Source organism: Lithobates pipiens, unplaced genomic scaffold, assembly GCF_037356315.1.
Source record: "Lithobates pipiens isolate NorthernLeopardFrog02 unplaced genomic scaffold, aLitPip1_a1.2 Scaffold_25, whole genome shotgun sequence".
Lineage (NCBI taxonomy): Eukaryota > Metazoa > Chordata > Amphibia > Anura > Ranidae > Lithobates > Lithobates pipiens.
In genome coordinates this window covers 223277820-223302498 of record NW_027507787.1, presented here as the reverse complement: position 1 = coordinate 223302498, position 24679 = coordinate 223277820, and the positions used below count along the sequence as shown (strand labels likewise).

Sequence of the window (24679 nt, the reverse complement as noted above, 5' to 3'; positions counted from 1 at the left end):
CAGTAGGCTAGTTCGACGGATTAAGTATGGCGCATGCTCAGAAAGGATTTACACGGCGAAAGGTTGCATTGCAGTGTATTGGACTTCCTATTTCTAGTCCCGTCGTACGTGCTGTACACGTCATCGCGCAAACTTTTCGACGGACTGTTTTGCATCCGTGTGTGGTCAAGTCCGTTCATTCAAAAGTAGGACGGACTGTCCGTCGGATTGTCTGACGGACTAAGTTGGCCAGACAGTCCGCCCGTGTGTACGCGGCTTTAGATTCATCCAGAGGTTGCTAGAGGTTCCTTTTAAATGGAGAAAACATACGAGTGAGAGATAGGCTGCACACCCCAAAGAATTGCAGTATGGGATCCCCCCCCCCCTCAGGGTTTTTTCTTTAGCAGCAAATTATATTGATGAAGGAATAACTATTGATTAAAAAAATTCTTTATCGTGCCAAGGTAAGTTTCAATAACATGTAATTGGTTAAAATATGAGCTTTGGTTATAGAATACAAAACACATTCGATGATATATAGCGATATCGACACAGTGGAGCAAAATATTACATTACAGAATGCCAGCCACATTCGACCTGTGCAGTCATGGTCTTCCTCAGGGAGATTATTTACTCTAAAAAATATATATTTAAAAGAAGTTGGATAATCCAGAAAGCTCCACAGGATGGATCATGGAGCTTTCTGGATTATCCAACTTCTTTTAAATTTCTGGTTATAGGATTCTTATTCCAAATTTCTATCGTTTAGCTGTAACAATTTACCATTGTTGTGCACGCAGATGTTTGTATATTACGAAATACTCTCAATCCTGTGTTTATTTTATATATATTTTTTAAAGTAAATATTCCCCCTGAGGAAGACTATGAATGTACGAGTCGAAATACATTGGGGTACTAATGTGGCTGGCATTCTGTAATGTAATGTTTTGCTACACTGTGCCATATATCACTATATTTCATGGAATTTGTTTTGTATTCTATAAACATAGCTCAAATTTTAAACAAATACATGTTATTGAAATTTACTTTGGCACAATAAAGAATTTATCAATAGTTATTCCTTCTTGAACCCTTGGGGGGAACCATCCCCTACTGCTAGGGGCTCCTTGAGCTGTGGTTATCTGATTGCTTCAAGGCCAACACCACTTGGTAGAGCTTCATTTGCCAATGAACTTTTTAGCTGTCTGTAAGGGGGGCATTACCCACATTATGCCAACAATGTAAGGTGAAATATATAAAAGTGCATACAAAAATAGTATTAGAATTCCAAATAACTAATTGGTTGCCCGTGGCGCTATTACCTGTGTACCTTTCAGTAAACGTGCCCTCACCTCCTCAGTGATCCTATCTCAGACCATAAACTGTGTGATCAGTAACAAATTATATAAATATTTATCACTCAATGAATACCCAAATTTACATTTAGATTACATATACAGTGACAAATATAAACAAATGTGAATATAGTCCATCCACCAAACAATATTTAAAAATATCCAGATTACAGAAACTCTTTCTATAAATGCGTGAAAAAAGTATCCAGTGTTCAGATTCCTTTTTACAAGTGACTCCTTCACCACACCATCCGTGATTTATGCTCCCCCCTTCGTGAAAACACTCACCGACTGCTAAGCCTTACACTCTCGTGTGAGGCTCAAGGGCTTTCAAAAAATCTCTCAAGATGAAATTCAGACCCCAGCACATCCGATTGGAACTTCTCCACTTACGCACTTCATTGTATATATATATACCTCAAAGAGAAATCACAGAGGGAGACCCCAATAGTGTAATACTGCAATCACTCTTTAATGTTTTAAAAAATCTCACTCCTTATGCACTCACATGAACTTAAAAAAGCAAAATCACTTCAAAAGAGTAAAAAGACTCGCTTCACAACTTCACTCCACAATACTATTCTGAATACGTCGGGGCATTGGTGGTCACGGCGGACTCATTAGATGCGGTACTGAATCGCTTAATCTCACCCCTCCTCGTGCGTCCCGCCTGGTCCCACACAGCAGGTCTGTTCGAAAAAGGGCGCCTTCAAGTCAAATGATTCAGTCCTCTTAGTCCTGTGCCTCCTTCCCAGCTCCGTGTATGTCAGCTCAATATTCACCAGATAGCCACGCCCCCGACATGTTTCGTCATATCAGACTTAATCATGGGATTGGCTATCTGGTCCAGCATCCCACCTTATATTCCCCCATCGTCCAATCAACGTCCTTGACTTTCCCTCTGTCACTCCCATATTAATGGAGTGTGTATTGACGTTCACAACACGCGCCGAAACCAAATCCCTGATTTGCGCATGCTCAAATCGCAGCATTCGATATCCCCATTTCGAAAACTGGTATATAATAATGTAAGGTGGCAACTTTTCCCACTGGCCTCCAATATAAGGGACATTTTTGCCACTGACTATATTTCATAAACTTTAGCAGGGCTTCCCCAAGACCTGGCAATTATTTTAAGGGTTTCTCTGGGGTAAAAAGGTTGAGGATGGCTGGTCTACTCCATAAGGTTCATCTTTTTTTTTCAAATCTGTTTATTAAAGGTTTCATGTACAAAAACAAGTACAACAAAAACAACCACAACAAAAACAAAGCAATACATTGGGTAGGCTCATGTTGCCCATGCAGGGGAAATAAATTTAAAACATATGGTGTAATTGCTATAAGACAAAGGAACTCCAGGATGGCATTGGAGTGACTGTAAAACCTGCACCATCGGGTGCCAAGAGCCTAATCTATGGAATGAGAGCCGACTAATGAGAGTTTTCCCTCACATAACACAAAACAGCCATGAGTTTAAATAAGCATCTCTAGGTCTTTCCTCGTTTAATATTTAGGAAGTCGTAGCAGGATAAGCCAACAATTCTTATTTGGCAGGGCATCCCGTATTTGCATAAGTAGCTTAATATAATGGAAGATTGTTGGTGATCCAACGTTTCCAGAAGGAAATGGAAGGTGGAGCCTGCTTTTTCCAGTGCAAGGTAATAGCTTTTCTTGCATAAAAAAGAAGGCTAATAAGGGTTATTTTCCACCCTGGTATGCAGGAGATTGTCAACAAGGCCTAATATACAGACTTCAATGGCCTGCGGGACCGGTATTGTTGCTGGCCAAAAACCTGTAATCTTAGAACACAACCAGAATATGTGGAAATAATCACCCTGGGAGTCACCACTAGGGATGAGCTTTGAGTTCGAGTCAAACTCATGTTCGACTTGAACATTGCCTGTTCGCCTGTTCAGCGAACAGAGAACAGTTTGGGGTATTCGCGGCAAATTCGAAAAGCCAGAACAGCCTGTACAAGTCTATGGAAGAAGTCTAAAGTGCTAATTTTAAAGGCTAATATGCAAGTTATTGTTCTAAAAAATGTTTGGGGATCTGGGTCCTGCCCCAGGGGACATGTATCAATGCAAAAAATTTCTTAAAAACTGAAGTTTTTTCGGGAGCAGTGATTTTAATAATAGTGATTTTAAAGTGAAACAATAAAAGTGTAATATTCCTTTAAATTTCATACCTGGGGGGTGTCTATAGTATGCCTGTGAAGGGGCGCATGTTTCCCGTGCTTAAAACTGTCTCTGCACAAAGTGTCATTTCTGCAGGAAAAAAAGTCATTTAAAATCACTCGCGGCTATAATGAATTGTCGGCTCCGTAATACAGAGAACAGTCATTGAAAGTCATTGATAAAAAAAAAAGTGTGGGGTTCCCCCCCCCCCCCAAATTCAATTACCAGGCCCTTCAGGTCTGGTATGGATATTAAGGGGAACACTTTTTAGGACAATAACTTGCATATTAGTCTTTAAAATTAGCACTTTAGATTTTGAACGTTCGAGTCCCATAGACTTTAATAGGGTTCTAAAGTTCACATGGAGTTTAGGTCTGTTCGCAGGTTCTGGTGCGAACCGCACCGGGGGTTGTTCGGCTCATCCTCAGTCACCACACTTCCAGCACTCCGGAGAGTGAGCGTGATTCCTTATGTGTAACTTAGAGGGCGTAAAATAAGCTCTATGTACTATTTTAAACTGAATTAATCTGTTACGTAAAAAAAACAAATGTTTTGAATGGTAGATCCCATAGGTCAGTGATGGCGAACCTTGGCACCCCAGATGTTTTGGAACTACATTTCCCATGATGCTCTTGCACTCTGCAGTGTAGTTGAGCATCATGGGAAATGTAGTTCCAAAACATCAGGGGTGCTGAGGTTCGCCATCACTGCCATAGGTCACCCCAATCATCATTGTCGAAGTGTGGTGCGTCCTTCAACCATTTTCCCCTCAGGTTGTCTAATGGAGGCAAGGCAACCAACACCAGATGTGCAATGTAGGGTTTTCATTGCATTCATTTCTGAGCAATTCTGATTCCACTATTCTCAGCGAGGCCGGTGGAAGGCGTAGGAGACGTGGGAGAGCCGTCTATAACTAAAGTTGTGTGTAAGAGCTACATTAAAGTCTTCAGACATGCGGGCCAAAGGGTGCAGCGAGCCCTGATCCACTATCTGAGAGATACAATTAATTTTGTATTTAGTCCACACAACCGGCTCTGGTAGCATAAAGTAATGAGGTAGAGAGGGGTTCTTCCAGAGGGTTGCAGTGGGTGAGCAGGCTCTAAGCCCTTGTACAAACGGTTGGAAATTCCGACGGAAAATGTCCGATCGGACCGTGTTGTCGGATAATCCAACCGTGTGTGGGCTCCATCGGACTTTTTCCGTCGGAATGTCCGACCAACAAAGTTTGAGAGCTGGATATAAAATTTTCCGACAACATGATCCGATCGGACTTTGTCTGATCATTTGTAGAGAATTCCGATCGGACAAAGTGCCACACAGCCTCAGATGAAATTACGAGACCAAAGCTATTGGCTACTAGCCTGAACGTAGTCCCGTCGTAACAAACGAACGTCATCACGTTCCGAACGTTTGGATTTTCTGACAACTTTGTCCGACCGTGTGTATGCAACACCAGTTTCGGACAAAATCCATCAAAAAAAAAAAAACGACGGATTTTGTTGTCGGAATGTCCGACCGTGTGTACAAGGGCTAATAGTTGTAGCACACAGTTAATCTTGCTGTCATGATGCTTATTCCCTAAAAAAACTCTGATTTGAATTAAAAGGGGGTAATTAATGAAAGATGAAGTATAAAAAACAAAAACAAAAAAAAAAAACTGTGCGTATCTTATAAGAAAATCAAATTGCGCATTCTGGTCCACCTATTAAAAAGAACAACTATATTTATTTAAATATAAAAGAAAACGAATACGAATAATTCAAAAACATATTTATGTTACATCTGACCCCAAAGCCTAGGTGAAGGTGGTGTTAGCCCCTGTACACACGGTCGGACATTCTGCCAACCAAATCCGTCGGATTTTGTCCGTCGGATTTTGCCTGTCGGATCGTGTCCGAAACTGTTGCATACACACAGTCAGACTAAGTTGTCGAAAAATCCGATCATTCAGAACGTGATGACCTAATTTCGTTACGATGGGACTAGTAGCCAATAGCTTTGATGTAGGAATTTGATCTGAGCATGCGTGGCACTTGGTCCGATCAAAATTCTCTCCACATGATCGGAGTATGTCCGATGGAACCAGTTGGTCGGAAAATATTTCCAACATGTTGGAAAATTGGGTCCGACGGATATTCCGACGGAATCAGTCCGATGCATACCACACACAGTCGGATTATCCGACAACACGGTCCGATAGGACACATTCCGACGGATTCTCCGACCGTGTGTACATGGGCTAATTCTTGTGAAATCAGCTGTAGGTACAGCTAATGGAGGGTTATTATTTTTTTATTTTTTATATTGGTTTAACCATATGGACTTGTGTCTTTTTTCAACCTGCCCTACTACGTAACTTTTTAACTCTGTACAGTATCTCACAAAAGTCAGTACACCCCTCACATTTTTGTAAATATTTTATTCTATCTTTTTCATGTGACAACACTGAAGAAATGACACTTTGCTACAATGTAAAGTAGTGAGTGTACAGCTTGTATAACAGTGTAAATTTGCTGTCCCTTAAGGCTGGGTTCACACTGCTGCGGGGGGAGATCCGGATGTGATTCGCACCGCAAATCACATCCGATCTCCGTAGCGATGCGAGTTCAGCCATACAGATAGTATGGCTGAATTCGCATCGCTCCCGCAGCAAACTCGCACGGGACCCTTTTTTTGGTCCGCAACAGAATCGGATCGCATGGGGGTTCACACCATGCGATCCGATTCCTGTGCGAGTCGGCAGATCGCACTGCGATATGCGGACGGATCTGGGGGTGTCATTAACATATCATTGACACTCCCAGCCGTCCGCATAGGGCAGTGTGAACTGCCGGCGGGAGTAATGCGATGCGGGAAAACGCCGCGGATTTGCGGCGTTCCCGCATCGCAGCGGTGTGAACCCGGCCTAAAAGTAACTCAACACACAGCCATTAATGTTTAAACTGCTGGCAACAAAAGTGAGTACACCCCTAAGTGAAAATGTCCAAATTGGGCCCAAAGTGTTAATATTTTGTGTGGCCACCATTATTTTCCAGCACTGCCTTAACACTTTTGGGCATGGAGTTCACCAGAGCTTCACAGATTGCCACTGGAGTCCTCTTCCACTCCTCCATGACGACATCACAGAGCTGGTGGATGTTGGAGACCTTGCGCTCCTCCACCTTCCATTTGAGGATGCCCCACAGATGTTGAAAAGGGTTTAGGTCTTGAGACATGCTTGGCCAGTCAATCACCTTAACCCTCAGCTTCTTTAGCAAGGCAGTGGTCGTCTTGGATATGTGTTTGGGGTCGTTATTATGTTGGAATACTGCCCTGTGGCCCAGTCTCCAAAGGGAGGGGATACTCCTCACCTGGTTGCCACCACACACGCTTGACACCATCTGAACCAAATAAGTTTATCTAGGTCTCATCAGACCACAGGACATGGTTCCAGTAATCTATGTCCTTAGTCTGCTTGTCTTCAGCAAACTGTGGGCTTTCTGACAGGAACCATGAAACAGACTGAGACAAAAGTACAATCAAATCACACTTGTTTATTAATAATAAAAATAAAAAGGTAAATAGAAAAAAGCATAGTCAAGCATAGCCATAGTCCAGTAGCCAGATCGGGTAGTCAGCCAGTCCAAAGTTCATAAACCAGATCGGGTAATCAGCCAGCCCAGAAGTCAGGGATCCAAGGAGAGCAACTGCAAGCAGGACAGAAGCCAGGAGGGATGTCCGCAAGCCAGTCTTGAAACAAACAGCAGGAGATGGTTCCTTGTGATGTGACCAAACGTGAAGGCAATGGAGAAATGCGCTGGAAGGCTTTAAATAGGCAGGTCAGATGAGCATCATAGGGAACAGCTGGTAACGGTGGAGAGAGAAGAGAGCTGGCAATTAGCCGACAGCTGAGCGGCCAGCCCAGAGGAGGAAGGGCTAAGCCAGCCCTGACACTTTCTTGTGCATTATCTTTAGAAGAGGCTTCCTTTTGGGATGACAGCCATGCAGACCAATTTGATGCAGTGTGTGGCGTATGGTCTGAGCACTGACAGGCTGACCCCCCACCCCTTCAACCTCTGCAGCAATGCTGGCAGCACTCATACATCTATTTCCCAAAGAAAACCTTTGGAGATGACGCTGAACATGTGCACTCAACTTCTTTGGTCGACCATGGCGAGGCCTGTTCTGAGTGGAACCTGTCCTGTTAAACTGATGTATGGTCTTGGCCACCGTGCTGCAGCTCAGTTTCAGGGTCTTGGCAATCTTCTTATAGCCTAGGCCTTCTTTATGTAGAGCAACAATTCTTTTTTTCAGATGCTCAGAGAGTTCATTATCCAATAGCTGTATTAGGGCCTGTGTTAACTGGCTCTGGCCTTGTGTCCATGGCAACAATTTGACATTAGTTTGAGATGCTTCTGAAATAATTCAGAATTCATTGACAGGTTCATCTGACCGTTCCAAAAATAGTTACATTCAAGGCATGCCATGTTGCTTGTGTTCTCAGCCCAACTGTCAAGACATCAAAAGGCTGATGTCATAACTGATCACATGTGCAGCACCATGAGCTATCGGGTTAGCCATGGGCTAAGATGGCAGCTTCCATGGATGTAAAAGGTAGGAAGGTGTAGTTCTACTTTAAGCTTCAGAAAGCTTGACAAATATATCCTATTTTTGAACTATCTCTTTTTGGTTCTAGGTTCAAACTGTCCTGCTGCCTTCTTTGGAACTGGAACGAGAACTGTGCTCCAATTGTCAGTACAACAGCTGCCTGTGTGCAAAGGAGAGCAAAACCTTCTACTGGAATGTGACAGCCAGCAAGCTAGGTGAGACACTCTGGCTCATGTACCATTTACTGATACTATAGTGTCATATGTACCGTACATCATCTTATTACCCAAACACTGTTTACAAAGTACATTAAGTACATTCATTTTATGGTTGGAGGTTAAAGCAGAACAAAACCCTCCAATCCTTTACAGCTAAGGAAGCTGTCATCTTAGCTTCATTTTGATCTACAGGTCCCATGGTGCACTGATGTAAATTTTTACCCATTATCACACTCAGAGCTTGAGTCCTGCGGGAACGCGTGGGAACGGCGTCCCTGCACTTTTTTCAAAGCAGGAACTCCATTCCCTTTGCAGGACTAGAACTGCCCAAGCCGATCCTTCACTAAGCGCCGATGCCTCGCATCGGCGCATAGTGAAGGACGGCGTCCTCCCCTCCCTTGGTCCTTCTCCTCCAGCAGCCACGGCTATACTATACAGGACCGCGCCTGCCAATCTGCAGCGCTAGATCCCTGCTGCAATACTGTCATTGGCTGCTAGAACCACCATTGTCCTAACAACCAATGACAACACCTGTGCTCCCCGCCCTCATCAGCAAATTCCTCTGCCCGGCTTTTGCCCCCCTGCAACAGGCTCCATCGTCAAGGACTTATCCAGGTACACGTTTTTATACTTTGTGATGGCTCAGTCACAACTCTGATGGGGAACTCTGGGGACACTCTGATGGGGGGGGGCTCTCTGATGGGGATACCTGCTCTCTGATGGGGAGTACTCTGATGGGAACACCTACTCTCTAGTGGAAGGAATAGTCCCCATCATTGGTGTCAGTGGGAGGAATCGTGCCCCATATTAGTCTCATTGGCCCCCCTGTGCGTTTATGGGATCCTTTACCATATGTCACAAAATGGCTGACCACACATCACAGCGCAGACGATACTAAATCTCGTAAAGTTGATAATCTTGCACGGCAAGGGCAACGTTATTCCAGTTTGTGGGATATTTTCTAAGGGGCTGCGTAACATAGAATTTGCATATTAATTTGGAACAGGGAGTATTTGTGTTAGAAATTCCCTGCGAAGGAAAGGTCATCACCCATTGTGGTGATTATTTTGTTAGTTTGACAAGTTAACTTATTTTGTTTTTGTAAACTGGCACTTTACAATAAATGTTGCACTGTATTTTCTGTGAAATATATATACATATGAGCGTATCATTTTTTTTTTTTTTTTGTGGGGGAGTGGATCTTGGGTGGGAGTTCCCACACTTTTTTCCCCAGGACTTGACCCCTGATCACGCTGCCTCTTTTCTCTCAATGCTCCGGCAGTTGCCGTTCCTCTGATATCATTAGGACAAATGAGGAACCCATAGCTAGATTTGCATCAGACATAAGGACAATGAGGGACAAGTCCACTGCCGGAGTATAGGGAAGTAGAAGAGAGCACAGGCTGTCGGGAGAGTGGAGGATCAGGTAAGTAAAACAACCCCTAAACCTAAATGAGCATTTAACCTTTGCAGTGAGTGGGCAGCCCCACTGTAAGCCCTTGTACACATGGTCGGATAATCCAACCGTGTGTGACATCTGACTTTTTCCGTCGGAATGTCCGACCAACAGAGTTTGAGAGCTGGATATAAACATTTTCCGACGACATGATCCGATCGGACTTTGTCCGATCGTTTGTAGAGAATTCCGATCGGACAAAGTGCCACGCATGCTCAGATCAAATTCCTAGACCAAAGCTATTGGCTACTAGCCTGAACCTAGTCCCATCGTAACTAAATAACGCCTTCACGTTCCGAACGATCGGATTTTCCGACAACTTTATCCGACCGTGTGTATGCAACACCAGTTTCGGACAAAATCCGTCAGACAAAATCCGACGGATTTCGTTGTCGGAATGTCCGACCGTGTGTACAAGGGCTTAGGGAGCATTTTTTTGTTCTCCAGCCAACCCCAGGAACCCAGAGGTGCACAGACACAGTGCTATGCACAAAGAATACAAATCTAATAGATAGTTATCATTGGATCCATATTTGACCATTTTGTTTCTTGTCTTGATCTTGATCTAGGGGAAGTGAACATCACAGTGAGGACAGAGGCAATAAGTACAACAGACATGTGTGATAATGAGATTCCTATCGTTCCAAAGTGGGGAAATATCGACACCGTCATCAAGCCAATTATTGTTAAAGTGAGTTGACTGGCCATTTGCATGTTTTTTTATGCTTTTCTTTGTCCTAGGCCAGTGATGGTGAACCTTGGCACCCAAGATGTTTTGGAACTACATTTCCCATGATGCTCATGCACTCTGCAGTGTAGTGGAGCATCATGGGAAATGTATTTCCTAAACATCTGGGGTGCTGAGGTTCACCATCACTGCACTAGAGCATGAGCTTTCTGCACAGTTCAAACTGGCCTAATAAAGGAGAAACTTTAAAGTGGAACACACATTTTTGGATTGCAATAATGCACAAACTGTAATGCACTGTGATGCGACTTGATTTGAATGGAACATTAATGTACATCCCCAATGCACCACAACAGACCTGTGTTCAGACTGTATGCATCACAATGCACAGATGTGAACCATGTATACATTATAGTGTACTAGGGGAAAAAAGGTACAGGTGCATTAAAACTTTCATTGGGATGTGTTGACAGCCAACTTATAATGAACAGGCTATCTTACTGCAATACAAGGTTGATACATTGTTAAAGCGACATGTTGTATTCTTTCTATAATATAAATAAATAAATATATATATATATATATATATATATATATAGGGATTTTTTTCAGCGGGAACGTGGGGGAACGCAGTTCTGGGCCCTTCCAGCACCATGTACTGTGTGTAATGGCAAGGGGTGCTGTGGTGGGCTGAAGGTCTATTAATGCGGTCTATTGTTGCTGGAGCAGATCTATGATCTATGTTTGAGTGGTGCTCTATTGTTGCTGGGGAGGTCTATTGTTGCTTCTGCGGGATCTATTGTTGCTGGGGGTCAATCATTGCTGGAAGAGATCTACTATTGACAAAGAGGGGTCTATTGTTAGTGGCTGCTGGAGAGTCTATTGATGTTGGTGGTGTCTGTTGTTGCTGCTGGGGTGGTATTTTGTTGTGGGGATCCATTGTTTCTGATAAAATCTATTGTTGCTGGGGGGTCTATTGCTGCTGGCTGTGGGGGATCTATTTAATTACTGTTCTTGCTATCATTAACAAATTCCATACAAATTACTTAGCACCACAAAATGATACTTGGCTCTGTATTCTCTAAAAGGGGCAATACTGGGAGGTGGATGGGGGTGAAACCAAGGAACGGTGCTCAGAAGGAGGTGGAAACAAGAAGTGACTCAGAAGGGGGGGGGGGTTCCATCACCTATTCTCTGAGAAAAAAAGCCCTGTGTGTCTATATATATATTTATATTTATTTATATATATATATATATATATATACACAGTGGAACCTTGGTTTACAAGTAATGCAGTTAACGAGCAACTTTTTAAAAAAAATTCTGACTCGGTTTGTGAGTGCTGTCTTGCAAAACTAGCACAATTGAAGCTAATGGGTGGTGCTCTGAAGCACTCGGAAATACTCAGTTTCTGAGGCTTTCCGAGTTCATCCAAGCTGCCCCCGAGTATTTCCGAGGCTCTCCGGCACCCCCCCAACCTCTGGCCACATGTGGTATTGCATGTAACAGAAGGCAATGTGGAACAAATTATCTTCGTTTCCATTGACTTCTATGGGGAAACTCACTTTGATATGCAAGTACTTTGGATTACAAGCATTCTCCTGGAACGGATTATGCTCATAATCCAAGGTTCCACTGTAGTAGTTTTTTAAATATTTATATAAAATCTTTATTTTCTAAACACTTAATAGAGGGAGCACTCATGACACTTGTGTCACATAACCCAATGGGTTTTGAAAGAGTGATCCTGTTATGCTGCGTATACACGACTGGACTTTTCAAAGGACTTGGTCTGGCGGATAATCCAACAGACTTTGCAGCTGAGGTCCGCCGGACTTTCAAACGAACGGACTTGGCCACACACAATCACTCCAAAAGTCCGAAGGATTCGAATGTGATGACGTAGAATAAGGAAGTTCATAGCCAGTAGCCAATAGCTGCCCTAACGTTGGTTTTAGTCTGTCGGACTAGCACACAGACGAACGGATTATCCGCTAAAAGCCGAGTCCGGCGGACAAATTTGAAGCCAGTAATATTTCTAGGTCCGCCGGACTTTTGGGAAGAAAAATTCCGCTGGAGCCCACACACGATCTAATTGTCCGACAGACTCTGGTCCGCCGGAAAGTCTGATCGTGTGTACGCGGCATTATGCCACGTACACACGAGCGGACTGTATGGCGTACTTAGTCCGTCATACAATCCGACGGACAGTCCGTCATACTTTCCACTGAACGGACTTGACCACACACGGATACCCAAACAGTCCGTCGAAAGCTTGCGCGATGATGTGTACAGCACGTACGACAGGACTAGAAATAGGAAGTCCAATACACAGCAAAGCACCCTTCCGCCGTGTAAATCCTTTCTGGGCATGCGTCATTCTTAGTCCGTCCGACTAGCATACTGACGAGCGGATTGTCCGCTGAAACGAAAGTATGACGGACAGAATTTAGAAAAATCCGAAATTCTTAGTACGCCGGACTGCACGCTGAAAAAATCCGCTGAAGCCCACACACGAGCGGACTGTCCGCTGAAATGTGTTTCGACGGACTAAGTACGCCATACAGTCCGCCCGTGTGTACGCGGCCTTAGTTGTCTTTTGTTTGTTGGTTTTGTTTTTTATACTCTCTTTGTATTCTTATAAGCTTAAAGTCTGTATGGAAACCTAAAACCTGGAGAGAGGGGGGTGAGTATTCCAGTTGGGTGTCAAATTTAAGCTTGAGCTATTGAGTTTTGTGTACAAAAAACATTTGTTTGTTTTTTAGAAAAGAAGCTAAGACAGCCTGGTATTAATCACATAAATAGGAGCTTAGAGTTCCAGCTGTTAGCTGGAAATAAGTAGACCATGCAGTAAAAATGTATATTGTTTTAGTCCTAAACACAATGCAGGAATGAAATACAGTATATACAAAAACACAACAGACCTTTTTATTATCCTAAAACCCAGAATAAGGTGCAGTGAATTCCTACACATCAAGAATGTGATTTGTTTTTTGATAAATCTAGCCCAACATGTGTATATTGATTAATTAGGCCCATTAACTGTACTGTGTTTTCAGCCTGGTGGTATCTTGGTGGAAAAGTCTCACAATTTCATGGTTTGCATTCCAGTGGGACAAGGTAAGGAATTATCATTAGTATCTAGATGTAGAAATTTCTGTGACACTGCTTTGACTTTGTTTTGTTTATTGTCTTCTTATCTTAGTTCAGGCAAACCCAGAGGAGTTCTCCTTAAAGGTTCCAGAAGATATTCTGGAGGATTCTGAGAGAGCATATGTGACCCTTGTTGGTAAAAAAAAAAAAATCTTCTAAATGATAATGTAGTCCATTATGTGTCACTTACCTGACACAGGAGCCAGCGAAGTCACCGCTGTCCCCTGTAGTTTCTGAGCTTCCATCTTCTTGGTGGGTCTCCGTGGGTCTCGCTGCTCCGGCGCTGTGATTCGCCGGAGCAGCGATGACGTCACTCCTGCGCATGCGCACTGGAGCCGACACTCACGGCATAACGCCGCGATCTGCGGCTTACCCAGTGCGCCTACGCGCCGCTGTCTACAGCGCATGCGCCGTAGACAGAGGTGGTTGTCTTCAGGTAAATATCTCCTGAACCGTATAGGTTTAGGAGATATTTCTTGGACCTACAGGTAAGCCTTAATCTAGGCTTACCTGTAGGTCAAAGTGGTTTGTAAGGGTTTACAACCACTTTAATGTTGTAACATACAAGTATATTTTAGACAACTCTGCTCTTCATACCTTTTCGCCAACAGTTTGGGAAAGGTTGTTTTCTGTTCCGGAACGACTATGCCACAGTGTACAAATTCAGCTCCATAAATCCATGGTTTGATCATTTTGGCGTGTAGGGAATCAAGTGGCCTGCACAAAGCCCTGAACTCAACTTTATTAAACACCTTTGTGGTCAATTCGAATGCCCGTTGTGAGCCAAGCCTTCCTATCCAACGTCATTACCTTCTCTCATAAAATGCTCCTTTAACTGATTGGACACAAATCCCACAGATATGCTTCCCAGATGAGTGGAAAATGTTGAAGCCAAAACGTGTGTAGGGGTAGAGGAGGGGGATCCAAATGAATACCTATGCTTTAGAAATGGGATCTCCAACAATCTCCTAAATTAATGATTTTTGGACATATATTGGCAGAATGTCACTTCATGAGATTTTCAGAAGAAGGATATTGCTGACAGAATATCATAAAGGGTCAAACCAAATATTTGTTTTAGATTTCAATGAATGCTTGTACTGTGAATTGTAGACAGATAGACATGATAACTTATGCTATTGCTGTATACTGGCCTTTATCAAGCCTTTTAACATGGAGGAGCCCTTGAAAGAAAATTTCTGTGTTCAGGAAGCCCTTGCTAATAATTACTATAGCAACAGCTCACAGCACATTAGTGAGATGGTTACCAGGAAGAAAGCACTTTACATTTGTGGTCATTGGGAGGAAACTCCCTTACAGATAGCTTGAGGAACCCTTAGAAACCCCTGGAGGAACCCTAGGGTTCCATGAAACCCAACTTGAGAATGGCTGCTCTGTACACACAATGTCTGTTAGCATTTCTTCAAACCCATATTGTTGCACATTCTATTTCCTGCAGGAGATATAATGGGTACAGCCATGCAGAATATGGACAGACTGTTGGCTATGCCATATGGGTGTGGAGAGCAGAACATGGTACGTTTTGCCCCCAATATCTTTGTTCTGCAGTATCTGGAGAAGACTAATCAGCTGACCGATGAGATCAAGAGCAAAGCCACTGAGTTCATGGAGAAAGGTAAGAAACTTTTTGTTATCATTTAGACTTTTATGTTATGTTTCCCAAAGTGTGGAATGTGTACCACTGTAGTGGTCCAAATCATTTGGTGGAGAGGGGATTATGGTGTGGGGGTTGTATTTCAGGGGTTGGGCTTGGTCCCTTAGTTCCAGTGAAGGGAACTCTTATGGCGTCAGCATACCAAGACATTTTGGACAATTTCATGCTCCCAACTTTGTGGGAACAGTTTGGGGATGGCCCCTTCCTGTTCCAACATGACTGTGCAACAGTGCACAAACAATGTCCATAAAAACATGGATGAGCGACTTTGGAGTAGAGGAACTTGACTGGCCTGCACAAAGTCCTGACTTCAACCCAATAGAACACCTGTGGGATGAATTAGAGCGGAGATTGCAAGGTAGGTTTTCTCGTCCAACATCAGTGCCCGACCTCACAATGCACTTCTGGAAGAATGGTAAAACATTCCCATAGACACACTCCTAAACCTTGTGCACAGCCCTCCCAGAAGAGTTGAAGCTGTTATTGCTGCAAGGGTAAACCAACTCAATATTGAACCCTGAAAAAGGAAAAGGGGAGACATTTAGGGACTTTTAGGAGACCTAGACCTGGTAAGGTCACGTATGTCCATCCCTATGGGACTTTGAGTGAAATCATGACCCGGTAAGGTCATGTATTTCCATCCCTTATATCGAGAAGAGGGGAGCAAAGGAATTGGGACTTTATATGAAGCACAGGATAGCGAATGGATAGTTAAGGTTGAACGGAGGGATTTTTTATTCACATTATTAAATATGCATATGCTGTTAGAATCAGAGTAGACGGTAAATACAGTAACAAAAATATCCATAGTAATGCAATTGTCTCAGAATATGACAACTGATGTCGAATAGTCAGGAATTATACAAGGTAACAAAGCAGTACAATGGTACACAATTGTCATGAGTAAAACTCTAAAAAAATCCCGTAGTTCCACCAGGGCAGGGTTAAGTACATTGATAGTTACAAGTTAAAACTTGCAGGACCTAAGGCCTCACTAAGCCTGTTAGGGGTAATAGTAGTATTGTAGTTTGAAAATCTGGATGTATGTAGATGGAAACACGGCATAGAATAGCTCTACGCGTTTCGTGGCTGATATGCCACTCATCAGGAGCATGCACGTGGTAGTCTGAAATAAAAAATGGTAATGGGGACATAATCAAAAATTAAAATAGTACAGGGGAATGGGGTGAAACCCAGAACAGCCCCAGAGTAAGTACTTACTAGTGGAGATCCGTCAGTTAATGGTGTGATAATGGGGTGCCGAGGCATCGAATACAACTCCCAACCGGGAGCCCTGGCAGCCAGCCCACCAGGGGCGCACACGCTGGCACCGATCCGGGCGAGCATGGAACTGCGGGGCAAAACTGTGTGAGAGTGAAAGAAGATAAAACTAGACTAATAATCACTGAGGTGACTGAAGAGTAAGAAGGAATGGGAGAAGAAAAGAGCACCGGTGTTGGTGAAAAGAATGAAAGTTGTGATGCTGTGAAATAAAACAGGCAGCCAAAAAGGCTGCCAGACAGGCAGTAACAGAAGCATAGATGGATCAATTGAAAGAGAAGACAAGAACTGAAGTACCAGTTGAACAAAAGTTGGAGTGTACCTATAGTAACAAAGAGGCCAGGGAAAGGAGGAATTCCAAGTTGTGTGATTGAGTGTGATGAGAGCCTCGAGTGTCAAGATCGCCCGGAGACACGCCATCATATAAACACCCCCGCAGGACCGCCCACCAACGTCACGCCGTATGGCAAAAACGGGGGAGGGGTGATGCCGGTCAGGATAGCAATGATCCACCAGCCAACACCTGAACACCTCCGCTGCCAGCGAGTTTGAAAAGCCCAGCCGCAAACACGTGACAGCGCAGCGAACGCCGCACGTGCAGCGTGGGATGCGTGACGTCGACGCGCAGTGCGGTACCCCCGCCCCCCCACATGCACATAGGGCGGGGGAACGGCGGAGGTCCGCAGTGCACGTCACGGCCCCCGGATAAGGAGAGAGACACAACACCACGGCAGCCAATCCAACACACCAGAAGCCAGCGCTCCAAACATAGTAAAGGATGGATTAATACACAGGGATAAACAAGTCATTAAAATGGATAAACAATAAGACAAATAACAAAACAGGGGAGGCTCAACATTAGGTCGAATGATGCAAGGGTGGTAATCAAAGTATAATAGTAAAGCTATAACATGTGCTTCCATCCCTGGTTATATTGAAAAAGGAAAAGAGGAGACATTTAGGGACTTTTAGGAGACCTAGACCTGGTAAGGTCACGTATGTCCATCCCTATGGGACTTTGAGTGAAATCATGACCCGGTAAGGTCATGTATTTCCATCCCTTATATCGAGAAGAGGGGAGCAAAGGAATTGGGACTTTATATGAAGCACAGGATAGCGAATGGATAGTTAAGGTTGAACGGAGGGATTTTTTATTCACATTATTAAATATGCATATGCTGTTAGAATCAGAGTAGACGGTAAATACAGTAACAAAAATATCCATAGTAATGCAATTGTCTCAGAATATGACAACTGATGTCGAATAGTCAGGAATTATACAAGGTAACAAAGCAGTACAATGGTACACAATTGTCATGAGTAAAACTCTAAAAAAATCCCGTAGTTCCACCAGGGCAGGGTTAAGTACATTGATAGTTACAAGTTAAAACTTGCAGGACCTAAGGCCTCACTAAGCCTGTTAGGGGTAATAGTAGTATTGTAGTTTGAAAATCTGGATGTATGTAGATGGAAACACGGCATAGAATAGCTCTACGCGTTTCGTGGCTGATATGCCACTCATCAGGAGCATGCACGTGGTAGTCTGAAATAAAAAATGGTAATGGGGACATAATCAAAAATTAAAATAGTACAGGGGAATGGGGTGAAACCCAGAACAGCCCCAGAGTAAGTACTTACTAGTGGAGATCCGTCAGTTAATGGTGTGATAATGGGGTGCCGAGGCATCGAATACAACTCCCAACCGGGAGCCCTGGCAGCCAGCCCACCAGGGGCGCACACGCTGGCACCGATCCGGGCGAGCATGGAACTGCGGGGCAAAACTGTGTGAGAGTGAAAGAAGATAAAACTAGACTAATAATCACTGAGGTGACTGAAGAGTAAGAAGGAATGGGAGAAGAAAAGAGCACCGGTGTTGGTGAAAAGAATGAAAGTTGTGATGCTGTGAAATAAAACAGGCAGCCAAAAAGGCTGCCAGACAGGCAGTAACAGAAGCATAGATGGATCAATTGAAAGAGAAGACAAGAACTGAAGTACCAGTTGAACAAAAGTTGGAGTGTACCTATAGTAACAAAGAGGCCAGGGAAAGGAGGAATTCCAAGTTGTGTGATTGAGTGTGATGAGAGCCTCGAGTGTCAAGATCGCCCGGAGACACGCCATCATATAAACACCCCCGCAGGACCGCCCACCAACGTCACGCCGTATGGCAAAAACGGGGGAGGGGTGATGCCGGTCAGGATAGCAATGATCCACCAGCCAACACCTGAACACCTCCGCTGCCAGCGAGTTTGAAAAGCCCAGCCGCAAACACGTGACAGCGCAGCGAACGCCGCACGTGCAGCGTGGGATGCGTGACGTAGACGCGCAGTGCGGTACCCCCGCCCCCCCACATGCACATAGGGCGGGGGAACGGCGGAGGTCCGCAGTGCACGTCACGGCCCCCGGATAAGGAGAGAGACACAACACCACGGCAGCCAATCCAACACACCAGAAGCCAGCGCTCCAAACATAGTAAAGGATGGATTAATACACAGGGATAAACAAGTCATTAAAATGGATAAACAATAAGACAAATAACAAAACAGGGGAGGCTCAACATTAGGTCGAATGATGCAAGGGTGGTAATCAAAGTATAATAGTAAAGCTATAACATGTGCTTCCATCCCTGGTTATATTGAAAAAGGAAAAGAGGAGACATTTAGGGACTTTTAGGAGACCTAGACCTGGTAAGGTCACGTATGTCCATCCCTATGGGACTTTGAGTGAAATCATGACCCGGTAAGGTCATGTATTTCCATCCCTTATATCGAGAAGAGGGGAGCAAAGGAATTGGGACTTTATATGAAGCACAGGATAGCGAATGGATAGTTAAGGTTGAACGGAGGGATTTTTTATTCACATTATTAAATATGCATATGCTGTTAGAATCAGAGTAGACGGTAAATACAGTAACAAAAATATCCATAGTAATGCAATTGTCTCAGAATATGACAACTGATGTCGAATAGTCAGGAATTATACAAGGTAACAAAGCAGTACAATGGTACACAATTGTCATGAGTAAAACTCTAAAAAAATCCCGTAGTTCCACCAGGGCAGGGTTAAGTACATTGATAGTTACAAGTTAAAACTTGCAGGACCTAAGGCCTCACTAAGCCTGTTAGGGGTAATAGTAGTATTGTAGTTTGAAAATCTGGATGTATGTAGATGGAAACACGGCATAGAATAGCTCTACGCGTTTCGTGGCTGATATGCCACTCATCAGGAGCATGCACGTGGTAGTCTGAAATAAAAAATGGTAATGGGGACATAATCAAAAATTAAAATAGTACAGGGGAATGGGGTGAAACCCAGAACAGCCCCAGAGTAAGTACTTACTAGTGGAGATCCGTCAGTTAATGGTGTGATAATGGGGTGCCGAGGCATCGAATACAACTCCCAACCGGGAGCCCTGGCAGCCAGCCCACCAGGGGCGCACACGCTGGCACCGATCCGGGCGAGCATGGAACTGCGGGGCAAAACTGTGTGAGAGTGAAAGAAGATAAAACTAGACTAATAATCACTGAGGTGACTGAAGAGTAAGAAGGAATGGGAGAAGAAAAGAGCACCGGTGTTGGTGAAAAGAATGAAAGTTGTGATGCTGTGAAATAAAACAGGCAGCCAAAAAGGCTGCCAGACAGGCAGTAACAGAAGCATAGATGGATCAATTGAAAGAGAAGACAAGAACTGAAGTACCAGTTGAACAAAAGTTGGAGTGTACCTATAGTAACAAAGAGGCCAGGGAAAGGAGGAATTCCAAGTTGTGTGATTGAGTGTGATGAGAGCCTCGAGTGTCAAGATCGCCCGGAGACACGCCATCATATAAACACCCCCGCAGGACCGCCCACCAACGTCACGCCGTATGGCAAAAACGGGGGAGGGGTGATGCCGGTCAGGATAGCAATGATCCACCAGCCAACACCTGAACACCTCCGCTGCCAGCGAGTTTGAAAAGCCCAGCCGCAAACACGTGACAGCGCAGCGAACGCCGCACGTGCAGCGTGGGATGCGTGACGTAGACGCGCAGTGCGGTACCCCCGCCCCCCCACATGCACATAGGGCGGGGGAACGGCGGAGGTCCGCAGTGCACGTCACGGCCCCCGGATAAGGAGAGAGACACAACACCACGGCAGCCAATCCAACACACCAGAAGCCAGCGCTCCAAACATAGTAAAGGATGGATTAATACACAGGGATAAACAAGTCATTAAAATGGATAAACAATAAGACAAATAACAAAACAGGGGAGGCTCAACATTAGGTCGAATGATGCAAGGGTGGTAATCAAAGTATAATAGTAAAGCTATAACATGTGCTTCCATCCCTGGTTATATTGAAAAAGGAAAAGAGGAGACATTTAGGGACTTTTAGGAGACCTAGACCTGGTAAGGTCACGTATGTCCATCCCTATGGGACTTTGAGTGAAATCATGACCCGGTAAGGTCATGTATTTCCATCCCTTATATCGAGAAGAGGGGAGCAAAGGAATTGGGACTTTATATGAAGCACAGGATAGCGAATGGATAGTTAAGGTTGAACGGAGGGATTTTTTATTCACATTATTAAATATGCATATGCTGTTAGAATCAGAGTAGACGGTAAATACAGTAACAAAAATATCCATAGTAATGCAATTGTCTCAGAATATGACAACTGATGTCGAATAGTCAGGAATTATACAAGGTAACAAAGCAGTACAATGGTACACAATTGTCATGAGTAAAACTCTAAAAAAATCCCGTAGTTCCACCAGGGCAGGGTTAAGTACATTGATAGTTACAAGTTAAAACTTGCAGGACCTAAGGCCTCACTAAGCCTGTTAGGGGTAATAGTAGTATTGTAGTTTGAAAATCTGGATGTATGTAGATGGAAACACGGCATAGAATAGCTCTACGCGTTTCGTGGCTGATATGCCACTCATCAGGAGCATGCACGTGGTAGTCTGAAATAAAAAATGGTAATGGGGACATAATCAAAAATTAAAATAGTACAGGGGAATGGGGTGAAACCCAGAACAGCCCCAGAGTAAGTACTTACTAGTGGAGATCCGTCAGTTAATGGTGTGATAATGGGGTGCCGAGGCATCGAATACAACTCCCAACCGGGAGCCCTGGCAGCCAGCCCACCAGGGGCGCACACGCTGGCACCGATCCGGGCGAGCATGGAACTGCGGGGCAAAACTGTGTGAGAGTGAAAGAAGATAAAACTAGACTAATAATCACTGAGGTGACTGAAGAGTAAGAAGGAATGGGAGAAGAAAAGAGCACCGGTGTTGGTGAAAAGAATGAAAGTTGTGATGCTGTGAAATAAAACAGGCAGCCAAAAAGGCTGCCAGACAGGCAGTAACAGAAGCATAGATGGATCAATTGAAAGAGAAGACAAGAACTGAAGTACCAGTTGAACAAAAGTTGGAGTGTACCTATAGTAACAAAGAGGCCAGGGAAAGGAGGAATTCCAAGTTGTGTGATTGAGTGTGATGAGAGCCTCGAGTGTCAAGATCGCCCGGAGACACGCCATCATATAAACACCCCCGCAGGACCGCCCACCAACGTCACGCCGTATGGCAAAAACGGGGGAGGGGTGATGCCGGTCAGGATAGCAATGATCCACCAGCCAACACCTGAACACCTCCGCTGCCAGCGAGTTTGAAAAGCCCAGCCGCAAACACGTGACAGCGCAGCGAACGCCGCACGTGCAGCGTGGGATGCGTGACGTCGACGCGCAGTGCGGTACCCCCGCCCCCCCACATGCACATAGGGCGGGGGAACGGCGGAGGTCCGCAGTGCACGTCACGGCCCCCGGATAAGGAGAGAGACACAACACCACGGCAGCCAATCCAACACACCAGAAGCCAGCGCTCCAAACATAGTAAAGGATGGATTAATACACAGGGATAAACAAGTCATTAAAATGGATAAACAATAAGACAAATAACAAAACAGGGGAGGCTCAACATTAGGTCGAATGATGCAAGGGTGGTAATCAAAGTATAATAGTAAAGCTATAACATGTGCTTCCATCCCTGGTTATATTGAAAAAGGAAAAGAGGAGACATTTAGGGACTTTTAGGAGACCTAGACCTGGTAAGGTCACGTATGTCCATCCCTATGGGACTTTGAGTGAAATCATGACCCGGTAAGGTCATGTATTTCCATCCCTTATATCGAGAAGAGGGGAGCAAAGGAATTGGGACTTTATATGAAGCACAGGATAGCGAATGGATAGTTAAGGTTGAACGGAGGGATTTTTTATTCACATTATTAAATATGCATATGCTGTTAGAATCAGAGTAGACGGTAAATACAGTAACAAAAATATCCATAGTAATGCAATTGTCTCAGAATATGACAACTGATGTCGAATAGTCAGGAATTATACAAGGTAACAAAGCAGTACAATGGTACACAATTGTCATGAGTAAAACTCTAAAAAAATCCCGTAGTTCCACCAGGGCAGGGTTAAGTACATTGATAGTTACAAGTTAAAACTTGCAGGACCTAAGGCCTCACTAAGCCTGTTAGGGGTAATAGTAGTATTGTAGTTTGAAAATCTGGATGTATGTAGATGGAAACACGGCATAGAATAGCTCTACGCGTTTCGTGGCTGATATGCCACTCATCAGGAGCATGCACGTGGTAGTCTGAAATAAAAAATGGTAATGGGGACATAATCAAAAATTAAAATAGTACAGGGGAATGGGGTGAAACCCAGAACAGCCCCAGAGTAAGTACTTACTAGTGGAGATCCGTCAGTTAATGGTGTGATAATGGGGTGCCGAGGCATCGAATACAACTCCCAACCGGGAGCCCTGGCAGCCAGCCCACCAGGGGCGCACACGCTGGCACCGATCCGGGCGAGCATGGAACTGCGGGGCAAAACTGTGTGAGAGTGAAAGAAGATAAAACTAGACTAATAATCACTGAGGTGACTGAAGAGTAAGAAGGAATGGGAGAAGAAAAGAGCACCGGTGTTGGTGAAAAGAATGAAAGTTGTGATGCTGTGAAATAAAACAGGCAGCCAAAAAGGCTGCCAGACAGGCAGTAACAGAAGCATAGATGGATCAATTGAAAGAGAAGACAAGAACTGAAGTACCAGTTGAACAAAAGTTGGAGTGTACCTATAGTAACAAAGAGGCCAGGGAAAGGAGGAATTCCAAGTTGTGTGATTGAGTGTGATGAGAGCCTCGAGTGTCAAGATCGCCCGGAGACACGCCATCATATAAACACCCCCGCAGGACCGCCCACCAACGTCACGCCGTATGGCAAAAACGGGGGAGGGGTGATGCCGGTCAGGATAGCAATGATCCACCAGCCAACACCTGAACACCTCCGCTGCCAGCGAGTTTGAAAAGCCCAGCCGCAAACACGTGACAGCGCAGCGAACGCCGCACGTGCAGCGTGGGATGCGTGACGTCGACGCGCAGTGCGGTACCCCCGCCCCCCCACATGCACATAGGGCGGGGGAACGGCGGAGGTCCGCAGTGCACGTCACGGCCCCCGGATAAGGAGAGAGACACAACACCACGGCAGCCAATCCAACACACCAGAAGCCAGCGCTCCAAACATAGTAAAGGATGGATTAATACACAGGGATAAACAAGTCATTAAAATGGATAAACAATAAGACAAATAACAAAACAGGGGAGGCTCAACATTAGGTCGAATGATGCAAGGGTGGTAATCAAAGTATAATAGTAAAGCTATAACATGTGCTTCCATCCCTGGTTATATTGAAAAAGGAAAAGAGGAGACATTTAGGGACTTTTAGGAGACCTAGACCTGGTAAGGTCACGTATGTCCATCCCTATGGGACTTTGAGTGAAATCATGACCCGGTAAGGTCATGTATTTCCATCCCTTATATCGAGAAGAGGGGAGCAAAGGAATTGGGACTTTATATGAAGCACAGGATAGCGAATGGATAGTTAAGGTTGAACGGAGGGATTTTTTATTCACATTATTAAATATGCATATGCTGTTAGAATCAGAGTAGACGGTAAATACAGTAACAAAAATATCCATAGTAATGCAATTGTCTCAGAATATGACAACTGATGTCGAATAGTCAGGAATTATACAAGGTAACAAAGCAGTACAATGGTACACAATTGTCAT

General features: G+C 44.4%; 1 protein-coding gene across 1 annotated transcript in view; it reads left to right on the top strand.

Annotated features, from left to right (window-relative positions):
* Positions 1–24679, top strand: part of LOC143930913 (alpha-2-macroglobulin-like protein 1) — a 147528-nt gene that overhangs the window by 80320 nt on the left and 42529 nt on the right. The window contains exons 20-24 of the mRNA XM_077455599.1: positions 8187–8313; positions 10342–10463; positions 13520–13580; positions 13666–13749; positions 15073–15249. Of these exons, the coding sequence (XP_077311725.1) occupies positions 8187–8313; positions 10342–10463; positions 13520–13580; positions 13666–13749; positions 15073–15249 (571 nt within the window). The remainder of the gene's footprint in view (positions 1–8186; positions 8314–10341; positions 10464–13519; positions 13581–13665; positions 13750–15072; positions 15250–24679) is intronic.